Raw genomic sequence first — 24,496 nt, forward strand, 5'->3', positions numbered from 1 at the left:
GGTTGCAGGTTTGCTGCCCGTTCAGCTGCAGCATGCACTCAAAGCTGCTGAGAGGAGAGGTCAAGTTTTCTATGGAGTGAATTGGAGACAAAGAGGACTAAGAGAGTGAAACTGAAGGGCAGTGTTCTGCAAAACCCTTGGCTCATTGAACACATGATAAAGATAAAAGAGGGGGTGTATTATCCCCACTACCTGCATCTATGCACTACAAACAACCAAAGTTTGAGAACTTGATTTTATTCATTTCAGTGTCAAAAAATATATGGAGCCAAAACTGAATGACAAGTGAGGGAACAGGTGCCCCTGACAGTGGTGTGATGTGATTTGATGATTTTGAGGAGTGGGTAATGCCACAGAGACCGGAGCGAACGTATTCAGGCCACCAGTTTTACTTTTAACTTGATTCTGATCTGGTGTTTGGTTCAAACCCGCAATGCTCTTTCCGAGCAGATCAAGAGTCTAGCCCCACAGGGATAGCCAGAAATAGAAAGCAACAGTTAGAGAGGGAAGGGTGAGGTGGTCCTAAGGGTCTTAAAGCATGTTGGTATAGACTGAACAAGAACACAGTAAAGTGTCTTTATTAAAAAAACACCCTTTGGAAGGGAATGCATCAATAGCTTTATAGCAGAGCTACTAAGTATTAAGCCATTTCAAGTCAAAACTTAGTCTTCATAGCAGTAAAAATCGCACAATGATAAGTACTGTGCAAACGTCTTGAGCCACCCGTTATTGATTTATTTTTGCTTTATTTTGCTTTGTTTATTTTCAAAGCGCCAGATTTTGTTGTTTTTTACTTAATGTGGTCTTAAAGGGTAGGTCAATGTTTTTCTTTGGATAATTGGATGCTTTTTCACTCATTTTCATTCCTGTCCTCATACCTGATTATTTTCAGATCAACACTTGCCACTGACTTCTGAATCATCAAAGCTTCTAAAACGGATGAGCCAGTGTTGTGTCTGCACAACAAGACTAAAAATATTGAAGACTATCCAAAAGTAAAGTCCTTAAGTAACCATCTGGCCCTTCTGTTGATAAATCAACAGCCTCATCAGAAATGGTCTCAGTGGAAGGGTGGGTGTGAAGAAGCCAATCTTAAGGAAGAGGAAAAAGGGTGAAAAAGGTGAGGCATGCCACATCATGCAAGAAAAATCAGTGGCAGCAAGTCTTAAAGTTGAAATTTTGCCATCAATATGTATGGTGGAGGTCAGGAGAGAGCTACAAACGTGAGTGTCTACAGCCATCTGTAAAACATGGTTGAGGCTGCATTTAGTTGGTGGTGTTGGAGTTGTGAACACAAAAAGCACAGAATGATTTTGATCCACCATGCAATACCATCTCGATCATTGCTGACTAGCATTCAGTTTTTTAGCATAACAATGAACCAAACACAGTACAAATGCAGTAAAAACACACGATGGAACACTATCTGTCAAGGACTCGCCTCCACAAACTTCAATACAGTAGTGTGTTGACAGAGAGCGTAATAAAAGGAAGGCCAACATCCAATGAATCTTCAATGTCCTTCAAAAAACCTGGAGAAATTTGTGTTTGCAGATGTCTCTAATTCCCATTTATCTTCTTATCTAATTATAAAGAAATAATGGGTGAATGAAGACTTCCGTACAGCACTTTAGAGTAAGGTTTTATCATCAAGGTTTATGTCACTTCACTGTTGTGATTGGTGTGGGGGTAGGGACAGGCTTAGGGCGTCGGGGGGTTCCCCGGAGGCATCTTCCTCGGGGGGCTCAACTCGGGGTAGCCAATTAGGGGCTCTTATGTGACAGTTTCCTCGTGGCTGCGTGTAGCGGGGCTAGGGGAGGGTCTGTGCTGACGGACGTGGGTTACTGACCTGGTAGCCTGGCTGCCCCTGGGTGGGTCCGGGATGGGCATGAGGTTCTGGGGGCGCTCCGGCTCTGGGGGGGGGCCTGGCTGGGCCTCGGGGGCTTGGGTCCTGGTTGGTGTGTTGCCGGGGTTGTGGGCGGGTGGGTGTGTGGGGGCCCGGCCTTGGCGCAGGGTGCCGCCGGTGCGTCGAGCCACCTGGGGGGCTCTTCAACTGGTGGGGGGGGTTGTCACATCTTGCAGGAGCTCTCCTCTCTTCGGGAACTCTCTCTGCAGGAGGGGGAGATACAGGAGAGGTGGAGGAAGATCTCAACCTGGGCGTCTATTGTCTTGTGTAGTCTGGAAGATGAGTGGATGACTGGGTGGGTGGAGTTTTCTCTGTGGTGGGGTTGGGTGGACTGTCCCGGGCTCTGTGGGGCCGGGCGGCGCTGCTGCACTGGGCCCCGGTCCGGATGGGCCTGGGCCCCCTTTCCCTGGCGGGTCGCGGAGTATGGGGGTGCCTACTGGGGTCAGCGGGGGAGCTGGCCCCAGGGAGGGGTCACTTGCCCCTCCCTTCTTTCCCTCCCCATCTCCAGCTGCCTCCCTCTTCCCGCTCCACCACAACCACCCACACATGCAGGACCTTGGAGTAGGGGTATGTCACCAGGGTGCAGAGGAGGCCAACCCCCCCTCTGTCCCCTTCTGGCTGCCTCTGCCTCAATTTTATCCCACAACCTAGACATTCACATTAGTCACACTCTCATTACACATACATATAGGATCTTGGGGGTGGGCACGCTACACGGAATCCAAATTACCATCAGGGTGTACACCTCACCCCCGGCGTCGTTGCCCACCTCTCAATTTTAAATACACGTAGACATTGAGGGCTAGCAGGAGGGCCTATGCGCTTACCTGCTGCTCTCTGGCAGGTAGCTCCATGCCCTCCTGGGTTTTAAATGCACCTTAGAACACACATGCATCAACACTATAATGAGCGGGTGGAGGGAGGTTTGGAGTCTTCTCCCACCCCCATTCTCTGCGGCCTACTGGAGCGGGGGGCTAGGAGGAAGAGTTGGCCGTCTGACTGGGGTCTGGAGTGTGGGGCCTCCCGGCTGCTGCGGAGTCGGGGTGGTCTGCTTCTCCCCACCGCAGGGAAAAGGGTAACACCACCTGGGTCTGGGTGCAGTTCCCCCCTCCAGGGGAAAGGGTACCTAGACCCGGTTCGTAGAGTACGCTTGGGGAGTGTGATTGTGTGTACAGCGTCTCTTTATGTCTGTCTCCACGTTGGTTGAGTGTGGAGTAAGTGCATATGAGAGCATGAGGGTGGGAATGGATGTTTGTATATGTGTGTGCCTGTATGTCTGTGTCTATATGTCAGGTTGGGTATCAGACGCCACCTCCCTGGGGACATCTCAAGCCCTCCAAGGTCTGGAGGCCTATCTTCCCCCACCACCACTTCCCCTGCCGGTGGCGGACTCCCTCAGACATCGGTGCGTTGGTGGTTCTTTGTGTCCGGGGATGGGCGTCCAGGTACACACCGGCTCACTCCTTGGCAGCCGCTTATCAGGGCCTGGAACCTGGGGCTCGCTCGGGCCACTTCGGGGGTGGAGCGCCCCCGGTCTCTCGGCCTGGGGCTCGGTCACTCAGGCACAGCTGGCTGCCGGCGGAGCTCACGGGCGCGTCACTGCAACCCCCCCTGGTTTCTGCTCCGCGGCTGCTGAGTGACCCCTCATCGGGGACTCTCCTCAGCTCTTTCTGGGACAGTGGCGCGGCTGCCCCTCTGATGGTCTTTCTTGGTCTCTTATGTTCTGAGGGCCTCTGGATGTCTGGAGTTTTGATCTCCTCCATACTTGCTTCATGCCCTGGAGGACGGGGCAGTGGCTCCCCACACCCTCTAGCAGATCATTACATGAAGGAACCTTTTAAAAACAAGCGCGTCCATGCTCACAGGTGTACACACGGGTGATCACACACACAAACTACACCCTTTTTGGCTCCTACTTCGAAGCGCACTGTGTGCTGTCGATCTTGCGTGCTTAACGGTAATGTTTAGTATTTGGTATTTACTGTCGTATTCCCATAAATCATTGTGATGTTGTTTATTCTATTGCTCTCGTTTTCTTCTGCTTGTTTTCTTTTTTTCTTTCTCAACAGGTGATCCAGGTGATCGATATATGCATTTTTTTCTCCTTCTTTCTCTCTGCCTATTCTGTTGTGTTTTTTTTTTCTTTCTTTCTCCCCTTCTTTCCTCCAGTCAAGTCTGTCCCGTATTCAGCAAATGAAAATAAAATAAACAATAAAAGGTGAATCAAATGGACCATAACGGCAAGGCTGGGATGGTCAATTTGGTAAAGTAAATCCGTTGGGCATCTTTCTTTGCCTTTAGACAATAATTCTGATGGCAAAAGAGCCAAACGGGACAGGCAAAAAAAAAAAAAAAAAAGGTTTATGTCAAATCCCAGCTATTCTGCTTCATTAAGACTGTGTGGATATAATTATAGCAGATTACAGGGAGTGCAGAATTATTAGGCAAGTTGTATTTTTGAGGAATAATGTTATTATTGAACAACAACCATGTTCTCAATGAACCCAAAAAACTCATTAATATCAAAGCTGAATGTTTTTGGAAGTAGTTTTTAGTTTGTTTTTAGTTTTGGCTATTTTAGGGGGATATCTGTGTGTGCAGGTGACTATTACTGTGCATAATTATTAGGCAACTTAACAAAAAACAAATATATACCCATTTCAATCATTTATTTTTACCAGTGACACCAATATAACATCTCCACATTCACAAATATACATTTCTGACATTCAAAAACAAAAACAAATCAGCGACCAATATAGCCACCTTTCTTTGCAAGGACACTCAAAAGCCTGCCATCCATGGATTCTGTCAGTGTTTTGATCTGTTCACCATCAACATTGCGTGCAGCAGCAACCACAGCCTCCCAGACACTGTTCAGAGAGGTGTACTGTTTTCCCTCCTTGTAAATCTCACATTTGATGATGGACCACAGGTTCTCAATGGGGTTCAGATCAGGTGAACAAGGTGGCCATGTCATTAGTTTTTCTTCTTTTATACCCTTTCTTGCCAGCCACGCTGTGGAGTACTTGGACGCGTGTGATGGAGCATTGTCCTGCATGAAAATCACGTTTTTCTTGAAGGATGCAGACTTCTTCCTGTACCACTGCTTGAAGAAGGTATCTTCCAGAAACTGGCAGTAGGACTGGGAGTTGAGCTTGACTCCATCCTCAACCCGAAAAGGCTCCACAAGCTCATCTTTGATGATACCAGCCCAAACCAGTACTCCACCTCCACCTTGCTGGCGTCTGAGTCGGACTGGAGCTCTCTGCCCTTTACCAATCCAGCCACGGGCCCATCCATCTGGCCCATCAAGACTCATCAGTCCATAAAACCTTAGAAAAACCAGTCTTGAGATATTTCTTGGCCCAGTCTTGACGTTTCAGCTTGTGTCTTGTTCAGTGGTGGTCGTCTTTCAGCCTTTCTTACCTTGGCCATGTCTCTGAGTATTGCACACCTTGTGCTTTTGGGCACTCCAGTGATGTTGCAGCTCTGAAATATGGCCAAACTGGTGGCAAGTGGCATCTTGGCAGCTGCACGCTTGACTTTTCTCAGTTCATGGGCAGTTATTTTGCGCCTTGGTTTTTCCACACACTTCTTGCGACCCTGTTGACTATTTTGAATGAAACGCTTGATTGTTCGATGATCACGCTTCAGAAGCTTTGCAATTTTGAGACTGCTGCATCCCTCTGCAAGATATCTCACTATTTTTGACTTTTCTGAGCCTGTCAAGTCCTTCTTTTGACCCATTTTGCCAAAGGAAAGGACGTTGCCTAATAATTATGCACACCTAATATAGGGTGTTGATGTCATTAGACCACACCCCTTCTCATTACAGAGATGCACATCACCTAATATGCTTAATTGGTAGTAGGCTTTCGAGCCTATACAGCTTGGAGTAAGACAACATGCATGAAGAGGATGATGTGGACAAAATACTCATTTGCCTAATAATTCTGCACTCCCTGTAGAAAGACAATGCAAGAATCTTCACAGTTGTCATCACATTTTTGTTTCAGATCTTGAGTGAAACAGAAACTACAGAACATTCATTTCTCTAAAAACTCGAAGTCAGTCACAAAATAAGGAATTAAAAGTCGTGAACAATCACCAGTTGACTGGGAACTGTGTGAAACCCTTGCCTCACAGTCTCGGGCTTGGATTATATTTCCTTGTGCGCACTAACTTCCTACTAACACAAGAGACCTGTATTTGATGTTCTTATAGTGCTTTCCGATTTGCTTGCAGGAAGCATTTCAAGTTGGTGCCCTTGTATTGTAATGGTCACCTCATACACCCTCTGATGATAACATTTATGTAACTCACCCCCTAGCAGATCTGTGCAGCTCATGGATGTGGAAAACATAACATTGGTGTCAGTGGGAAACAAACTCTCCTAGCAGGACTAGCAGGCACAGAGCAGTGACCCAGCCTCCAGCAGGAAGGTGTTTATGAATTCCAGCAGAACACCTGTCCTAAACACTACGCACCCCAAGACATATTATACAAGCCCTTTGCCCCAACATAGCAGGTGCTGCCTTTAGATCCTTCCTTTTTCCTTCCTGTCTGTCCCACGCCCCCACACAAACTCACACATTAAAACGCCACAGATGCAACTGCACGCATAATTTCACACGAGACACGTGCCGAATCTGTTACTCTAAGGAGCCCACAGAAAAGCCAGACCGTGCACAGCCAAAGACCACAATAGGCCATCTCTGTCATCAAGTACAAGTGACAGAGACGACCTTTAGGTTAGATCGTGGCATTCTGAAGCTATTTTAAATACACAAGCACATCATTTGAAGGACGTCAGACAGCTGTGTAGTTTCTGAAAATGTGAGTGCAGACTGTTCTTAGGGACGGCACGTGATCTGTCGGGTGTGCATGTGCACGTCTTTGAGTAAAGAAAGAAGGAAAAAAAAGCCTGAGCCTGAATTAATTATTGAAACGTTCCCACAGCATACGCTTCAGAGTGGTGATTATTTCAGACACAGTAGCCTATGTTTAGCTCTGCTAGGGGACAGGGGTAAGACTGAAGAGTCTCAGTAGATGATAAGCTTTATGTTGCTCGAAGAGACTGAGTGGTCTGTGAGGTTTTAATAGAGATGCTTTATCTTCTTGATAAGACTGAGAGGACAAGTGGGAAAGGCTTATCTTCGTTCCTTTTTTGGGTCTGGGAATGTGATGAGCATTTTGTCCTGTCCCATTGTTCAGCCACAATAAAAGATCATAGCAATAGCAATCACCTTCAAAATTTCCCACTGCAAGTTATTCAATTACTAAAAACATAAATATAATTATTACATTTTCAAGTTTAAATTGGTTGACCTTGAAAAACAAGGTGACATAGGGACCATCCTTTTTTTTAAAAACTATTTATCTAATTTAAGGTCTGGGCTTTTGCCTATAGGTAGAAGCTGACATAGGGTGAAAGCAGAATACACCCTGGACAAGTCAATAATCCATCATAGGAGTAAAACAGAGAACCAGACATATTTTGACTGTGGGAGGAAACCAACAGGAAGGATTAAGATGACAAGGAGGTTTGAGCCAGAAACCTTCTTGTGATGCTACAAAAGGTTCCATTCAAATATTGGAGTCAAATATTTTTATATTGCTAATCACAACACAAAGGGAAAAAAAGATGTTAACAATTAGAAAAGGGAACTTTTCTTACAATTTAAGGATTCTTCTTCTTGAGATAATAAAAAAGGTTTTCCCAATTCTAATGCCACTTTTTCACCATTAGGAGCACATACTAATAATCGCCCACTGTCTATATATGTGCATGTCCCCATTGTCACCCCTAAGGTCCCTAAGGTGCAAAAAGTGATGCTACATGGTAGAACTAGGCTTAATAAAGGTACTTTAACAAAGTCCTATCTTAATATGGTGCATTTTAATAATTCATTCAGGAACATTCGGATGTTTATATCAATGGAACAACTTAATATTAATGCTTAGACCTGTCATATTTGTAGGTTTTAAGTGATGCCTAATTAATTGCTTTGGGCCTTTTTGGGTAGTTTTGGTAAGGAGTTATTTGGGCAACTATTAAAACTTTGTGATTCTCAAAACATACAACTAGATAATATTTTTTTGGAAACCATTAGAAAACATTTATCAAATAATAATGTTTGATGTATGATTCTGAGTGAGCTTTTTCCTGCTGAACCATCACATAGACACACACACATATACTCTTACAGACAAAACAACAGTTGGTCTGTGTCTTAATCCAGGGACAGTCCTTTTAAAGTATTTTACTCCCAGAGGGACTGAAAAGGGTGTAGACTCCATTGAATGCCATTTTTAGTGAAGTGGGTGTATTGTTTTACTTGGCAAATGTCTACATTGCCCACTGCTGGTCAACGTTCTATTGCATACACTTTCACTGCTCCCTCGTCTAATCTGAAAGTCTATTTTTAGCCCATGCACACTGGAAATATTCAGAACATTTGTCATTCCACTTTCTGCCTCGTGTTTGTTTACAGTATAAATAATTTTTTTTTGCAGACACATGTGCTGTACAGTCTCAACGGCTGTAATAAAGGCGCGGCAGCCATGCTGAATCCCAGTGAGGGCCCCTGTGTAGCAAGGGTGTGCTGTGGAGGCAGCTGGCAGACAGTTTTGGAGGTTTTGATCTTGCTATCGCTAAGTTCTGTGATCCTCCCTCTCACAGAGCTCCCTATCATTTCCAAGAGAATCACTCTAAGAGAGTCACATGTGAAAATTGTACTGAAAATAAACAGACTGGTGACATGAAGAGAATAGTTAGCATAAATAACCTTCTTTTAAAAGTTTTACATGCATAGCTTCATTCTTTATAAGCTGGACGTTTAATTTAGCCAAAATCTTATACCGGATGCTCTTCCTGATGCAATCTTCACCACTCTGGCATGAGAAGTACACTGATTTGTGACCCTCTGTGGAGTTGCACTGTATCTTTGTGTATCTAGAGAAAGACTATGATAGGGCATGAAGCGAGGAACTGGAAGAGGGTCTGAAGAGGTGGAGGTATGTGCTGGAGAAAAGAGCAATAAGCAGAGATAGAATACATGTATATGAATGAGAGGGAGGCCAGTTCGAAAGGTAAACATGCAAGAAGCAGAGATAGTGAAGACAGATGGGTTTAAATACCTGCATTCAACCTTTCAAAGCAAAGAACAGTAGACAAGAGAGGTGAAGAAGAGAGTGCGAGCTGGCAGAATGGGTGGAGACGGATGTCAGGGGTTATTTGTGACAGAAGGATATCAATAAGAGTGAATGGGAAGGTTTGCGAGATGGTAGTGAGATCTGCAATGACTTGGAGAAGGTGGCACTGACAAAAACACAGGAGGCCGAGCTGGAGGTGGCAGAGCTGAGGATGTTAAGATTTTCATGGGGTGTAATTGAAGAGATAAAATCAGAAATAAGAAGGAAAACAAGAGGGGCCTCTCAGGAGTGCTTTGGAGACAATGTTAGAGAGGCAAGGCTGAGATGGTTTGGACATTTGAGAGGAGAGATAGTGGATATAAATTAGATAAAATGTGCTAAATAAGGAGCTGTCAGGCAGGAAGAAAACAGGAGAACCACAGAGAAGATTCATGAATGTAGTGATTGAGAATACGCAAAGTGTTGGTGTGTCAGAAGAGAATGTGAGGGACAGGGTGAGATGGAGTAAGATGATCTGCTGTGTTGTTAAAGTGTAACAGTATAGTGATCAATAACCCTCTGATTAGTGGCATTACAGTGGTAACTGTGCTGTGTGAGCTTCATTCATTAAGCTTCAGTCAGCAGAGGAGTCATTAGTCACAGGCACAAACTGACAGCTGGACACCTGTTTCAATCATGTAATCTGCACTTATTGATAGAAACACCACAGCAATAGTTTGACATGGTGAGAATGTGTTTTTGTGCTTTCTTGCAGACTTTTGAATGAGAAAACCAATTGAGCTTGATGTTTGTACACTAAATATACAGCTACTGCCAGCAGATAATTAGCTGAGATTAGCATAAAGCCAGAAAGCAGGGGAAAATATAAAAACACAAAAATGAACAAAACACAGGCACATTTTGCACAGTCAAATACAGTGTGGTAGACATTATTATCACTTTGAACTGAGCCATGTTTGCTGTTTTCACTTAGTTCAAGTCTATAGGTTAACATGGTCTGCTAATCTAAACATCTGTTTACATAAAGATGCATAAAGTTTATTTTCTTGTTCTTCTCTGTGCAGAAAGTTCACTGCATGCACTTCCTGTTCACAAACAACTATTTGGGCATGTTTTTTAAAGACTAATATTTGGTTTCTTGGTCACGAAAACAATCATTGGATTATTGTTTTTCCAAGATAAGCTCTTTATTGTTGTTGTGAACACACAAAAGGCAGAAATCTTTGAAATGGGTGAAATCTCCCAGAGCAGCCATCTATATCTTCCTTTCTTTCATCTCCCAGTTTGCTCACAAACAAAACAGGCCTACCAAAGAGTCACTGTGACAAGATCTTGCCTGCTTAACCCTCCCCAGCCCATATTTACAACAATAACTTGAAAATGTTCTTTACCTCAGTATATAACAAAGCCTGCCTGTTTCCTCCACATGAGCACAGACATTTCAGATGGAGTTCTCTTGCCAAGTCAAACTAACTGACGATGTAAAGAGACTTTGCTGTGCACTTTTGTGGTGTATAATTAGACCCTCTCGACATGGGTGGTGCTGCAATGGAAAACAAAACATGATCTACCAGGTCCCACCCTGATTTTAGGTATTCCATGGAGCCTTAAGAGACATGCTTTGATATTTGTCTCACAAGGTGCAGTCACAAGTACATAATTCATATATCTTGTGTTTAATGGATTTTCACATCAATCAATCATCCTAGACACTATAAAGCCACATATATTATCTGCAAACTGCTAACCATAACGCTAATTTAGCCAATTAGTACTGTTTATGTACTAATATTTTATTTGGGGTATATTGAATGTTACAATTAAACATCACAGACATATGAATAAATAGTTAACAAGTATTTAACCCAGCAGCAAAGCTGTTTCTTCAATATGACTGCCTTGACCTGCTAAGCGTATTATCACTTTAGACACGTAGGTTTGTCCATGGCCAGCGTCAGCATCATGGACAGGCCCCTGTAGCTCAGGCTCATCCAAAAAGCTACTATCACCCCTCAGCTGAATTCCAACACAATTTAAAAATAAGACCTATGATTTGGTAATAAAAATGTTAAAACACCCACATTACACTGTAATAACAATCATGTTAATTATTCAGTTAATAGTAACATACTGTAACATGTCTGCACAAACTCCTTCCAACTAAAAACAGCTATTATTAGTTTATAAGGCTGTCTTGGAAGCATGGAAGCGCGATCTCACTTGAAACTTGCAAAATATATTCGCTATGAGCATACTGGGCATTTATGGTTATTATAAATGCATATTGGTTCATGATGTGGTTTTAGATAGGTTGTGTAATCTTGAATTTGTCATGTAGGCTGCAAAGGTGGTATCATTGCCCATTATGTCCGTCTACTCTTGCACTGACCATGGCTTTATTATTATGTGCCCGTTGTTTTTCCTGACATTTGTTTGATGATTTATGTGATACATATATAAAAAAACATGCATCTCAAGTTGCTGAGCAAGTGCTTGCCATTCCAGTCACTCATTTTTTTTCTTCCGTCTAACTGTTGTGGGTTTTTCCCCACATGGCACAGTCACCAAATGCCAGAGCCTCTCTGAAGATTGAGACATTTTTAGCAGTTCAACCAGCTGTTTCTCTAAGAAAAAAAAGAGAAAGAAAAGGCAGTTGCACTTGTCTGGCAGCTCCTGGCATTTTGGCAAATGGTTCTGTGGTTAAGGGTGGACACTCAGTGACAGGAGTGTCTTACAAGTTGGGGTTCAGAATATGCAAGGGATAACTTTTGGAGTGCCACATATTTCCATGTGTGAGACAGTCTCGCAGTAACACCCTATTCGTACGGGTCAGTATCAATAACCCACAACTGCAATATTCTTAATCCCTCTGGATTAGTGCAAAGCATTCTTGGGAGGCTGAGTGTTTCATTCAAAGCTGTGTGACAGATGACAGACTGAGGGATGTCTTCCAATAGAAACACACACACCCAGAAAAGACACAATAATATTGACTTAATGGCAACATTTGATAATCTTATGCTTCTGATCTACAGCTCTGTGTTGCAGCTTTAGATGCAAATAGCAGGCATCAACCCAAAAATCACAACTCACTGAAGTGACGTTTTCGCTGTTAGCGATGGCCACATCACGGTTCTTTTTTCTTCCCACAGCATGACTGTTTTTCATGGAGCAAATGGGGACAATAGAAATAGCTGTGCACATGATGTCCCCTACTGGCAGACTATGTTTAGTGCAACTTGGAGCATTTTTTTTTCAGTGAGTATTGGAAAGATCAGGCATTGTTAAGGAATGGTTTCAGAGCTCAATTTTGTGTTTTGTATGAGCTAAAGATAATGGATAACAGTATGTCTGAATTTGCATCGGTTTAAGGCAGGCAAGCCTTTGTCTTAAGTGGTCATTTTTATAAAAAGCTAGACAATAGCTCCCCCTAATGGTGACTGAAAATAAATACAAACTCCTAGTATTTTCTTTTACTTGCAATAAGTCAGCGCTATCTCCTCCCACAGCTCTCAGAGGACTGAGAACATGGCTTCATAGACTAAAGAAAAAAAAAGAATATTGTCTTTAAAATCAACAGCAGTGGTGGTGAATGTGTTTTAGATGGATGTGCAGAGCAGTCTCCATACAGGAATCTAGGCATCTGTGATGTTGTACAGTAGCTCACTGGATTATTATCGGTAATATTTATCCTGCTTTATATACTTATACATATGTCTTATATCTATAGCAGGACTCACAGCAGAAGGTCACTGGCACTAACCTTCTGGGAAGGGAATATATTCAAGCATCCTCTAGAGAGCAGTGTTACAGACTGTTCCAAAGTATAGGTAATTCACTTTTAATAAGGAATACACCCATACAAAGTTAGGTGTGGAGGCGCGAGAGCTCTAACATTATTCCCTTTATTCATGCACCACCCATAGTGTGTCTAGATCCAAGCATAGGTTTCAGAAAGAGAATTAAAAATATATGAAATAGTTTCTGCAAGAAAACAGGTCTAACTGATTTCCTCTGTGTCTTTGTCTCTCCTGTGCAATCACCTGCTCCATGGAGGAGCGGAGGAAAGAAAGAGGACGAGGGAGGAAGAGAAGTAGGAAGAGAGGCCATCAGAGGTCTTCTTCCAAAGTGAAGGGAGGTTCTGCAGACGCTCTGCGTCTTGAGCCAATCCATCTCCACAGACTGAGAGTCATCAGGGAGAACACCTGCACTGCACTGCTCTGTACAGAGCTCTGCCTGCATGCTTGTCTTCCCGAATGCAGCAACATCTGGCAGAGGAGCAAGTGTATTAAAAAAAAAGGAACATCTGCACAGCATCAAGCAGCCAAGTAAACAAACAGCCCTAATGAAAGTGGTAACAGTTCCCAAATACAAGGGTGCATTGTCGACCACCTATTTTCCTTTAATTAAAGGCATATTAAGCACTGGCAGTGTTTTCTTCTGAGCCCATTGGGGAAAATTACAACAGCTCAAAAGACTGTTCACGTGTGTCTCCATATGCTTAACAAATAACACATAATGTGCAGGGATATGCTGGATTATGCTTTACACTTGAAATATTCCACAAGACAGCAATATAATATGCACAAAAATAAGCATTTATGCAGAAATGCACTGTTTGTTGCACATAGCAGTGTATACTTAAAAATAAATGTACAGTATAGTGATGCTCTTTCATCAGTGAGCATGCAACTATACTACAAATCAAAATATTGTGCAGTGTACCATTCACTGGCATTGAAAAACATCGCAAATTCAATGTAATTAAATTTGAATGACACAGTGTAGATGTAAATCCTTGTACACATCCATACATAAACACACACATTGTAACAGTTGCTATCGTAATGCAGTGTATCACCACATGGCGGCGCCTCCTGTCTCACGACTGGTGTCACCCCCTTTTTGTTCTTCTTCGCACTCCTCCTGTAATGGATGCTCCCGTGTGTACGCGGACTAGTGTGCTCTTCAGTAATGTGTGGTAGAGGTAGCACTTATTTTTGATATTGTAAATAAATGAGTACTTTTTGGAAAGTCAGAAGCTGTTGCTCATTCGCTATCCACCTGCACACCTCCGCGGCTGGCTTCATCTCCACCGCACGTTACAACATGCACAAAAAACACACAAAGCACACACTCCTTGTCTCTCGTTCCTTTTCATAAAAGAGCCCCGGGACATAATACAGAATCCCTCCAATGCAGCACAGTTCCAACTGCACACTTGAGTAGGAGTGCATACTCTAAGTACACATGATTGGCCTATAACAGTCATGTGACTGCAGACTGTGATCCCCTGTGTTAGGTCACAGTAATTGACGCTTCCATATGGTATAGATCAGACGTAGCCTTCACCACGCATTCCTCTGTCACAGAGGCCCTATGCTACCTACAAAAAAAGTGAGCCAATCAAACAAATATCTGGTCACTCAGAATCACACATTGTAGATACCTTTCCATAAAAGACGGGTAGCCATGTAGAAAAAAAGCTATGCTCATGTGAGGTTTTTTTTAAGCATTCTGTGGTTTGATTGACAATTTATTGTGCCTTATCCAAGGTGATATGGTACTGTATGGTTTGTTTTTGGTAAGATTGAAAGAATAATATAAACACACTCACACACAGGCTACTGATAAGAACAGAAACACTGCTGCTAGTCCATGTTGCAGAACCAACATCCTATTTTAATGGCAGATTATTAGCTTGTTCTCCTAACCACGTGCACATAGAGTTGTACTGTGGACTAACCATGTCATTGTAATAAGCTTAATAATCCTAAATCTCCATAGTATTTCCAGAATCCAAAATATATCTCATATTATCATACCATAATTCACTGCATGTTTCTGCCTTCACTGCATGCTGTGGTTATAATGTAGTCCTATACAGTGAGACAAAAAAGAGCTATGCTATCTTATACATAAACCACCAATCCTAACTTTAATACACCTTTTTAGATTGGAAGAATTTGCATATGTCTTCCTTTCTTTTGTTAATAAAATTATGTATTTAAGGACAAATGTTAAATAAATGTTTAACATTAAAAGACAAAACTATATAGCTACACGACAGTGTGCCCTATCATGACAGCCCCAAAACCACCACTATAAACCACCCTAAAAATTAGACCACAGGGATGACCCGGTGTCTTTCTAATATACATGAATTATATTTAACATACTTTGTTATTTTTACATTTAAGCCCGTGCATCCCTCCCCTGCCGGTCCACTGACCTCTGACCCTCACTGACACTGTGAGCATTGAGGGATTTAGGATCACAGCACTGGTTTATTTTTAGGGCTGATGCATTTTTACACAGCTATACAGTTCCAGGTAAAAGGCTTATTTTAAAACCAGCTCTGGAACCTGTCCACAATTCATGAGTCATCCAATGTGGGAGTTTATACAGTCCGAAGTAGGCCTGGTAGGCCCTGGAAGTTTTCACATCGAGCTCTTACTTAAAGACTTGCTTTCCACCGCAAGTTATCGCGATACTTGTCGATTAGTTGATTAAAGAGCTGTATAATTATCATAAATAAATAAAACTTTAAGCTAGTATCCAAGTTTCATGTCTTAATAATAAATACAGGTCCATTTCCAAGAAATGTACCCTTCCGTTTATAATCTAAACTGGCAAGTAAAAGGTAAATGAACTACTTATGTAAGGTTAACCGAGTAGTAAAGTTAAGCAAAGTTAATAGGAAAACGCTTCTTTTCGGACGAGCGCGTGCTTGGTTGCTAACAGTGATGTAGGTACAGTTTAAAAAGGCAAATATTTATTTATTTATTTATTAAATTTTATTTTAAGTTAAAGAAATTTGTTTAATTAAATCGTTAATTTGTTACAGTGCTGATTCCCATTTACCAGCGCCAAAGTTGTGGGCTAAAAGAAAAAAGGCGTACTGTCTCTTTAAGGCAGCCAGCCAGTCTCTTCGTATTGATCAATCCACCATTTTCCAACACAGAGCGGCGGCAGCGCTAACACAGCTCCGGCAGCGCGAGAGAGAAGAGAGCCACCCCTCTACCTGGAGAGGAAGCCAGGGACCGGGGGCAGTCATGGCAGCGAACATGTACCGGGTTGGAGGTAAGGTTGAGGGGGTAGTATTTTAAGACCTTCCTGTAATTTTTTATGGCGGACTCGCCATGATTAACGTCGGTTCTTTTATGTATTTACAGCGCGTGGTCCGTCTTTTGCTTCCCTTCTTTTATTTCCCTAAAGCTAAAGAGCCTTGTGCTTCACAGATGATGATGATGGTGACTGTGAAGAGGAGGATGGTGATGAAGAGTAGTGGTTCTCTTTACAAAACTGCTCCCCGGATTTCCTCGCTTCTTTTTGCGTTTTTCTTGCAACTTAGCAAACAAGTACTTTAGTGCAACGATGCACTCTGAGTAACATGCATTGCGCTTCTATATATTTTGATGTAACGTAGTGGATATATTCTAAAAGTTTTGCGTGCCATTCAGCTACAGCCCGGACTATACGCTCACAGCCATAAGTAACGTCGTAAGTGCTTTAAGTGTCCTGCAGAAACCTCTCAGTGCTCACAAGACAGCAGCAAGGAGTGCATGCTTTTAAAATGCAGGGAAGGAGTGGAACAAAAAGTTAAAGACAACACTTTACATGCAGGAACCACTAAAATTCTCAAAGCATGCGTAGAGATCCGTTTTACACATTTATAACCAGTGTGTCTTCGCTTCTTTTGTGCAGGCAATTCAACTTAATACCAAATTAAAAATCCTGATTTCCCCTCCCACTCATTTTTTCCCTGCATATATTCCCCTGATTTACATCCCGTAGGTACTGTGTGAAAATGAAAACACGATAACCACTATAGCTGCACTGTATTTTAAATAGAATGTGCTGTTTTGAGGGGGTTTGCAGTGGAGATGCATAAAAAATGGAGAGCTTTTTAGATGTGTCTTCAAAAAACTTCAAATTTAGCTGTCAAAAAGTGTCACCACACAGAGGTTTGATGTGACGACTGTAATGGAGATGGCAGTCCTAAGCATTTGCAGGACAGTTTCTTTATTCTTTCTTTATTCATCCACTTTAATGTCTTTTTGGACTCTGTGGCCATTTGTCAGTAGAAAAGGGAGGGAAAGCAAACTGATTATGTTTTTAAGATTATTAAGTACTAATGTCATTTGAAATATGACTGATGTGATTGCAGTTGGCTTGGAGCATGAATCAAAAATAGCCTATGCTGAAGATAATGGCATTGTTATTTCGTCAAATGAAACAAAGCCTACCTGAGTGAGAGCTGGATTATGTTGGAGCAGGGTAAAAAGTTAACACTTTACCAGCCAGATGTTACTTAGTTTAGTATTTCTGTTTACGCTGTCAGTCTCTTACACTGACATACCAACCAGTTAAGCTATGTCTTGTTTGTAGCACACTAATTTGCAGTAAAAAAGATTGTTTCATTTATTTCATATCTACCTCGCAGCTTTAAGGTTGTGTAGTTTGACTAATTTGTGAAATCTAATCAATCAGAATGGCTTAAACATTTAATGCTCAGTCATCAAAGCAAAGTTGATTACTTTTTTGGAAAAGTGAAAAAGTAAAAAGTAAGCTCAACCTTCACAATTCAATTTAAAACTACAAAACACAATTTAATAAGCATAGTCTTAATTCGTCCTACAACCACACTTCTAGTTTAAAAAAATAAAATCACAGTTCTAGTTTGGCCTAAAAATAGGCCTCATAATTGACTGAAGCTTCTCCAGGCCAACACCAGAACAAAGCAGAAGCCCACACAAAGATGGCTGCTGCTTTGCAAGACAATGCAGGATCATCTTGGGAAAGCAATGAGTCCCCTTGAATGAGCAGTGGACAAAAGACAAAAGGTCTTGATGTCTTTGTTTTCACCATCCAGGCCACAAGCCACTCTTCCGGTGCCTGCAGCACTTCTTCCTAGTGCTTTCCCTCATGTGCAGGAAAGTGTTGGTGACTAAGTGTAGGCTACACGATAACTTTTAACCATTTCAGCGGTTGGAAGACGTTTTTATGAATGCAGTGAAATTTTAAAAAAGCCTCTAAGACTTGCTGACGACTTGTTTTCCCCAAGTGAAAACAACGCTTTCCTGAGATCATGATGTTCTAAATTTGGTTGTCAAGTTGTTTAGAAAGTTTACTACAATTTTTGCTAGTGGGTATTCAGACCTATCATTGAAAAAAGCGGACAGGCTTTTAAAACTGTGGAGCTTTGATTTTGTAGTTAATATTACAGTAAGTTGCTTGGTGGTGTTAAGCCAGGTTCAGTTTTTGGCCAGGTCATCCTCTGTTTGTTTCTTTTAAAATGAATTTGTACAACAGGCTTCTGAATGAGGACCTACTGTGATAGAGATGTTCCAAAATATAGTAAAAGATGTCCTGTTTGTATTTTCTGAAACTGTGTTGCTCTGGTCAAAATATATTTCTACCTAGAATGAGGAGTGTGGGTTTTATTCCCCCATCACCTGCATCGGAACTGCAGTATGAGGCCATATCCGAGGATGTTATGATCACGAGGAATGATTACAGGATGCAAACACTTCTTCGGTCGTCATATGGGTAGAGGTCTGTTATTTAAAGAAATAATTGGAAAATACGGGATCCATCCTTTAAATAAGAACTTGTATTGAAATGTTTGGATTGTGACAGCTCTTGCACAGAGTTTGCAAAATGTGTTGCATTGTTTACTAACTTAAAAAGTGAGAAACTTGGGTGTTAATGCCCACATTTCCTTTGGATGGTGAGGATTTTCTACAGTAATTATTCAGAATGTGCCTGAAGGTGTTGCACTGTTTACTAATCTACAAACTGACTAAATTACAAACTTTGACAGTGCCCACACTTTGTTTGGCTCATGGCTGGTGTTAATCTCCCACGCTGGCAGTTGTGTCTCTTGCAGGGTCTGGTGGGTGTACTCGCTGAGTGGCGAGCTGAGGCTTCTTTGCTTCAATCCTGCCAAGTTCAGGACAACTAGTTGGACAGATGCATGACAACCTTTTTACATCCATTCAGCAAAGTATCATTGTGTTTCTGAGGGGGTCAAACTGCCCGAACGCCAATCACAATAACCCCTGTTTGCTAGCTTCCTTGTGTTTCCTATGGACTTAAGGGTCTGGTTGTATAAACTTCACTAGAATGAATGTTTGAGAAAAGAGTGGAAAAATTTGCTGATTTATCGCATTTGTTAAGTGCAAGCTGCAGTGGCTGCTGCAGTATGATTGCAAGGTGTCATGGGAGTTGTGATCTAATTATTATAATATCAAATCCATCTCAGCCTTAACACCACTGCTGACTTTATGCAAAACTGCTTTTTAAACATTTTTTTATTCCTCTGTGTAAAATATTATAATATGTCAGAAAAGTGAGCGGGACGGGATATGAAAGACATATTTTTGTCTCTTTCCTGCTTTTGCCAGGAATCCTAGCAGATACTAGCAGGCCAGGTAGATTGTATAGACTGTACAGAGGTGTATGCATCTGTGCATACAGCAGATCGTACTTGATTGTGAGTGATATCAAAGTGTGAAAATAAGGTGCGAGTTTGACTTTAGGATATTAAATTAGCTTCTATTACCATAGAAACCTTCATCCATACTATGGCAGTCTATCTTGTCTGCGGTTGCTGCTTCTGACAACAGACACACCTGTCCGTGTGACTGCATGAGTAAGCATCGGATGGGGTGTGAGCTGTGGAGGGCGTGTGTTTGCTTGGACTAACGTGGGCAGATGTTCATGCTCTTCCTCTGCTGCCTCTCCAGCTCCCTTTCTAGCTCTAGCCCAGCCTTTGAAAAAAAAAGAGAAATATGACTAAAGTATGCTGTACTACGTGTAGACATTGAGTTCTCTAGAGATGAGTTTGAAGCTGGAGCACTTTTTGAATTTGAAATAAATTGCATCATTTCATTAAGTTGAAATATTTGGATATGCCATGGTGCAGCTTTATTGGGGCTAGCATATTGCAGACTAAATGGAAGCAAAGATCAGTTGGTCACTGCGTTGTTGGTTTTTCTGTCACATAATCACAGTGTTGGTAGAGCTGTCTTTTAGGGATGTACAGGCAGACTTCCAGCTATCGTTTGAAATGTCTACGAATTTGATGATTCACCACGTAGTCTGTAGAAGTTCAGAAAATAGTCCCATCCCAAGTCATGGATACATGAGGAGAGAGGTGTAACTTTGATTTCAGTAGTCAGTGAGACGTACAAGAAAACACATACACAGAATCAACAGTCAAATTTGTTAAAAAAAAAAAAAGGTTCATACCCTTTACTAGGTATGAACAAAGTTTTATGACCGCTTAATTTTAGACTCTGCTTAAAAGTGCCGACAGGATCAGCGAGTCAGGGTTAGAGTACTCGAACGATTGCTGAGCCAATTTATGTTCTGGATACACTAAGGCAAAAAAGGAAACTGCAGCTGTACTTGTCTACATCTTCACTACAGTAATGATCCCTGTTAAAATTGTTTTGAACCTCTTGCATCATTGCAACAGTGTGGTTTTCTTATTATGTTTCCCACTTCAGCTGTTATAAAGTAGATGATTGGCTGTGGGGAACTGCTGTCTCTTGGTGTTGGTCACAGATTTCGGTTCAGCATTCTTGTATCCTCTTTGTGATGTCTGCGATCTGTAGAAGCTACAATCAGAAATGTAATGAATTTCACATGTTAATTTGCTTTTTGTTAACTAATCTAATAATTCAAATGGCTAATCACTGCAGCTTTAATGTACTACATAAGTTATAATACGCTAATACACAGATTCCCAGCTGTTTGTCTCATGACTGTGCCTACTCAAATGCCTTTAACTAGGAGTGTGTTGCAGGGTGTGTCTCTGAGCTGTTCGACAAGTGATGTTCCCTCTGGGATTGCTTAATTTAAATTGCTTTAAGAAACTCTCAATGACAAAGTTGTTTGAAAACAGAGATTTAGGTAATAAGATGAGCATAGTGTTGGTGAATTGTACTTTCTGGAGGGCATATTTAACATAATAAACCACTACGACTATGTAAAGTGTGTCTCGATGAGACCACCAATACAGTATAGTTTTCAGCCAGAGCTGTGGGATTTGGACTTTAGGCCCTTACAATGTGCATCTTGGATTATCCTGGTCACCTTAACCGAAGTTTACAGTGAATGTTTGGATACAGGTTATTTTGATTGTAATTCGCACACCTGTTCCACTTATATTAGATTTTATCTCTTTCTGGTTGATTATTTATCTCATGTTTTCTTTCTCTCTGTCTCTCTCATCATTGCGTCTCTGCCAGTCTGTCTCTCTGGCCTGGTTTGAATCAGCCCAGCAGACTCTCTCTTTCGGGGCTCAATAACGTGCCTTGATTGGCTCACAGAAAATTTGACTGCACTATGACATCATGGCCGCCGGAGCCTGCCGATTGGCTGACGCTGAAAGTGGGGGATGGAGAGCGGGGTGGTTGTACGCGGGCTGATGTGACGGGAGGGCTGATGGGAAACCGAGAGACTGATGCTGCTCATTGCCTACAGGCTCTCTCTTTCTGTTGCTCTCATTTTGAGTTCCTCTCCAGCTTGCTCTCCAACAGGCTTCAGCTCCTCACATGTAGAAACTCCAACATTCAACCAGGCTGTTCTGGACAGTCACTGAGCCATTTTCCTCCCATGGTTATTTTATTACAATTTTTTTTCTTCTTCTGGAGGTGGCAGGAAGGGACACGGGTTGAACTTAAGTGTTTCCATTCTTGGTAACTTAAATTTCCGTGCCAGGAAAAAAAAGAACACGTTGAGCTTTGCCCAAAGTCCCACCTTCTCTAAATGTAGCGGGAGACGTGCTGTCACCAACCAAGGGGGGAAAAAAAAATCTTAGCATGTAGTGGCGATTCACACCCAACACCACATCAAACCGAATGTTCAACATGTGGTTCTGCTTCATTTTCTAAAATGGTTATGACGCATTTTGGCTCCTGATTAATGGGTCCCTCTGAGCTGGTGAGTGTTTGAGGGCCGCAGCTACACGTCATCATTTCTCCCCACGCTTTGCCAAGAGACTTGTCCCTATTTTTTTTATTTTTTTTTGGTAAATTAGGATTCTTCTTGTAAACATGGACTTTTTTTCCTTTTCATTTTTTTGCAACAAAGGGATTTTCCGTTCTCAGTAGTAATTCATGTGATGATTAGTTGATTGATTATTTACAGCATGGCTATCACAGCGTCCCACAGCAAGTTGGTGTCCTGGAATGTTTTGTTTCCTAATCAATAGTCCAAAAGGGAAAGGTTTTGTTTGTTTATGTAAATAAATTTAAAATCCTTTCTTGCCAATTTCCCTGAGAAAAAAAGAGCCAAAGCTTATAATTGAATCTAAATAACTGTTTCTAAATGTGTATGAAATAACTAATTGATTCATGGCTGCACTACAGTACAGCTTGTTCTGTTACAGGCAGGTAAGAATAATGGCCGCAGCAGTCAAGGATTACTTTCATTATATTCTGAAAATTCTTTCATTGAACATTAAATGATTTCAAACTTAAAATGGGAAAATATGTCTTTAAAGAGATTAAAACCGAAATAGATATTTCACTTTTTGTGATGTAAGACTACATGTGAAAGGCGTAAGTCACGTTTCAGAAGCTAAAATAAGTTTCAAGCAGTATTAAATCAAAAAACTGTTTCTGATTACCGGTAGTTTAATTAGCTATTCAGTTTCTGTTCATGCTGAACAAGTTTTTTTTTTTTTTTTTTGTTCAAGGATGACTTGACCGTGCTTAATAAAAGGATAGTGTCTTGGTCACTTTCCCGCAGTTTCACAGCCAATCTGGTGATCACAACTAGTCACAAGCCAGTTTCTTCAACCCCTGACCTCCGTGCTGCTGACTCACATGTGTGTCTGAAAGCGAGCAAGTCGGATATCTCGTCTTCATTTTCTTTCTCTGTGTGCAGCTCAATTTCAGCTTGGCCTATTTGATATTCAGCAGCGGGACGGAGATGTCACAGTGGCAGCGGAGTCTAGTAACAAGCTGTTACAGGGTGAAGAGTAGACAGGCATGATGTGACGATCTTTTCCCATCTTGTAGCAATGTTCAACAGTAAAAAGAGGGTTGCTGGAAGACGCAAGTCATAAAATTTGCACTGTGTATGCCTTCTGAATTGCTTTTGCTACTTGGAGGAAGTGCTAAAGTTTTACATCTTCATGCAAATGATGATTGTTCAGTGGCTTAATGCATAGAAAATTTTTTCAAGGGTTTAAATAAAATAAACGTTATCTGCCAACCGTAGCTCTGGAAATTAGAGTTATCTTGCATTACAAAACTTCAGACTGGGCGTGAACCTCTTGTATTCAGTTATAAGTGTGGGTGGAGAGAAGAATACCAATGAGCATAGTGGAGCAAAAGGTTTTCCAGTGGAGAAGTCAAGGTGTGCCCCCTATGCAGATGCAGTGGTTGCTTTGCATTATTATGTGTTAAAGATTAGCGTGGGCGAGACTGTCTCTGAGATAAACTTTCAACGTTTGACTGTTGATTATTGGAAATGTTACAGTCAGCAGACATATTAAATATATACATGTCAGATGTGATGTCATTGGTAGTTCAGTTTATTTTGGTTGTTTGTGAATTGTTAGGAAACTGTTTTCACTCGGGTTCCTCTGCGCCAAAGACAGTGTCTTTACATGCCGTTTTTTCCTCAACAGAGTTGCAGTTAAGAACACCCAAGACGAGACAAAGAAATTCTGTGAATTGGTACAGATTAGTTTGAAAACTGAGTAAAGAGAAAAAAAACATAAAAAAACACTAAACTTTGTTCATACTGTCGTTCATGGGAAGGAGCTCTCAGTATGCTCCTCTGGTATTCAACAGGCAAAAGTTTGTTTTGTATCCTCGGTGCCCTATGACATAAATGCATCCTGGCCGTTGCATGGGGAGTACTGAAAGCGTACAGTATGTTTGCAGAAACACATTAAATACTGCAATTTATGCATGCCAGGCATACGTATGAAAATAAAGCTCAAGACAGAAAAGAAAATGCAATGCAGAGAAAATGAATTGCAAAAATAATTCTTTAGCAAAACCAATTCTTCAGCTGACTGTGTGTCTTGCGGTCTCTCTGAGCACCCCTACCTTCACCCAATAAGGACCCCAGATAAGTAGTTGCATAAATGATCAATGAAACCTCAAAGAATTCAGTGTTGGAAGTTCCAGCATATAAGCGCTGCAGCTTTTTCTGTTGCAAAGCTTTGAAGAGATCTTATATCCAGTAGTGAAAGCTTCATTTCCTGCTTGGATAATGTGTGTTGTGTAAACCATCTATAGGTTGTTATGTAGATGGAAACATGATATCATCTTACACAAAGTTACAAAATGCCTTTCTAGTCATACTTGTCATTAGTTTAAAAAAAAAAAAAAAGCCAAATGAGTCCTCTGGACTGAGGACGGGGAGGGAGAGGCAAGACTGAGACTAATGCACTGAGACTAC

The 24,496-nt window shown here is 41.7% G+C and overlaps 1 protein-coding gene across 1 annotated transcript in view; it reads left to right on the plus strand.

Moving 5' to 3' along the window:
- Positions 1 to 16,020: 16,020 nt before the first annotated feature.
- The window catches only part of mta1 (metastasis associated 1), a 48,429-nt gene continuing 39,953 nt past the window's right edge, over positions 16,021 to 24,496 (plus strand). The window contains exon 1 of the mRNA XM_080871411.1: positions 16,021 to 16,147. Within this exon, the coding sequence (XP_080727537.1) occupies positions 16,120 to 16,147 (28 nt within the window). The 5' untranslated portion in view covers positions 16,021 to 16,119. The remainder of the gene's footprint in view (positions 16,148 to 24,496) is intronic.

This window comes from Rhamphochromis sp. 'chilingali' (assembly GCF_963969265.1).
Source record: "Rhamphochromis sp. 'chilingali' genome assembly, chromosome: 21".
NCBI lineage: Eukaryota > Metazoa > Chordata > Actinopteri > Cichliformes > Cichlidae > Rhamphochromis > Rhamphochromis sp. 'chilingali'.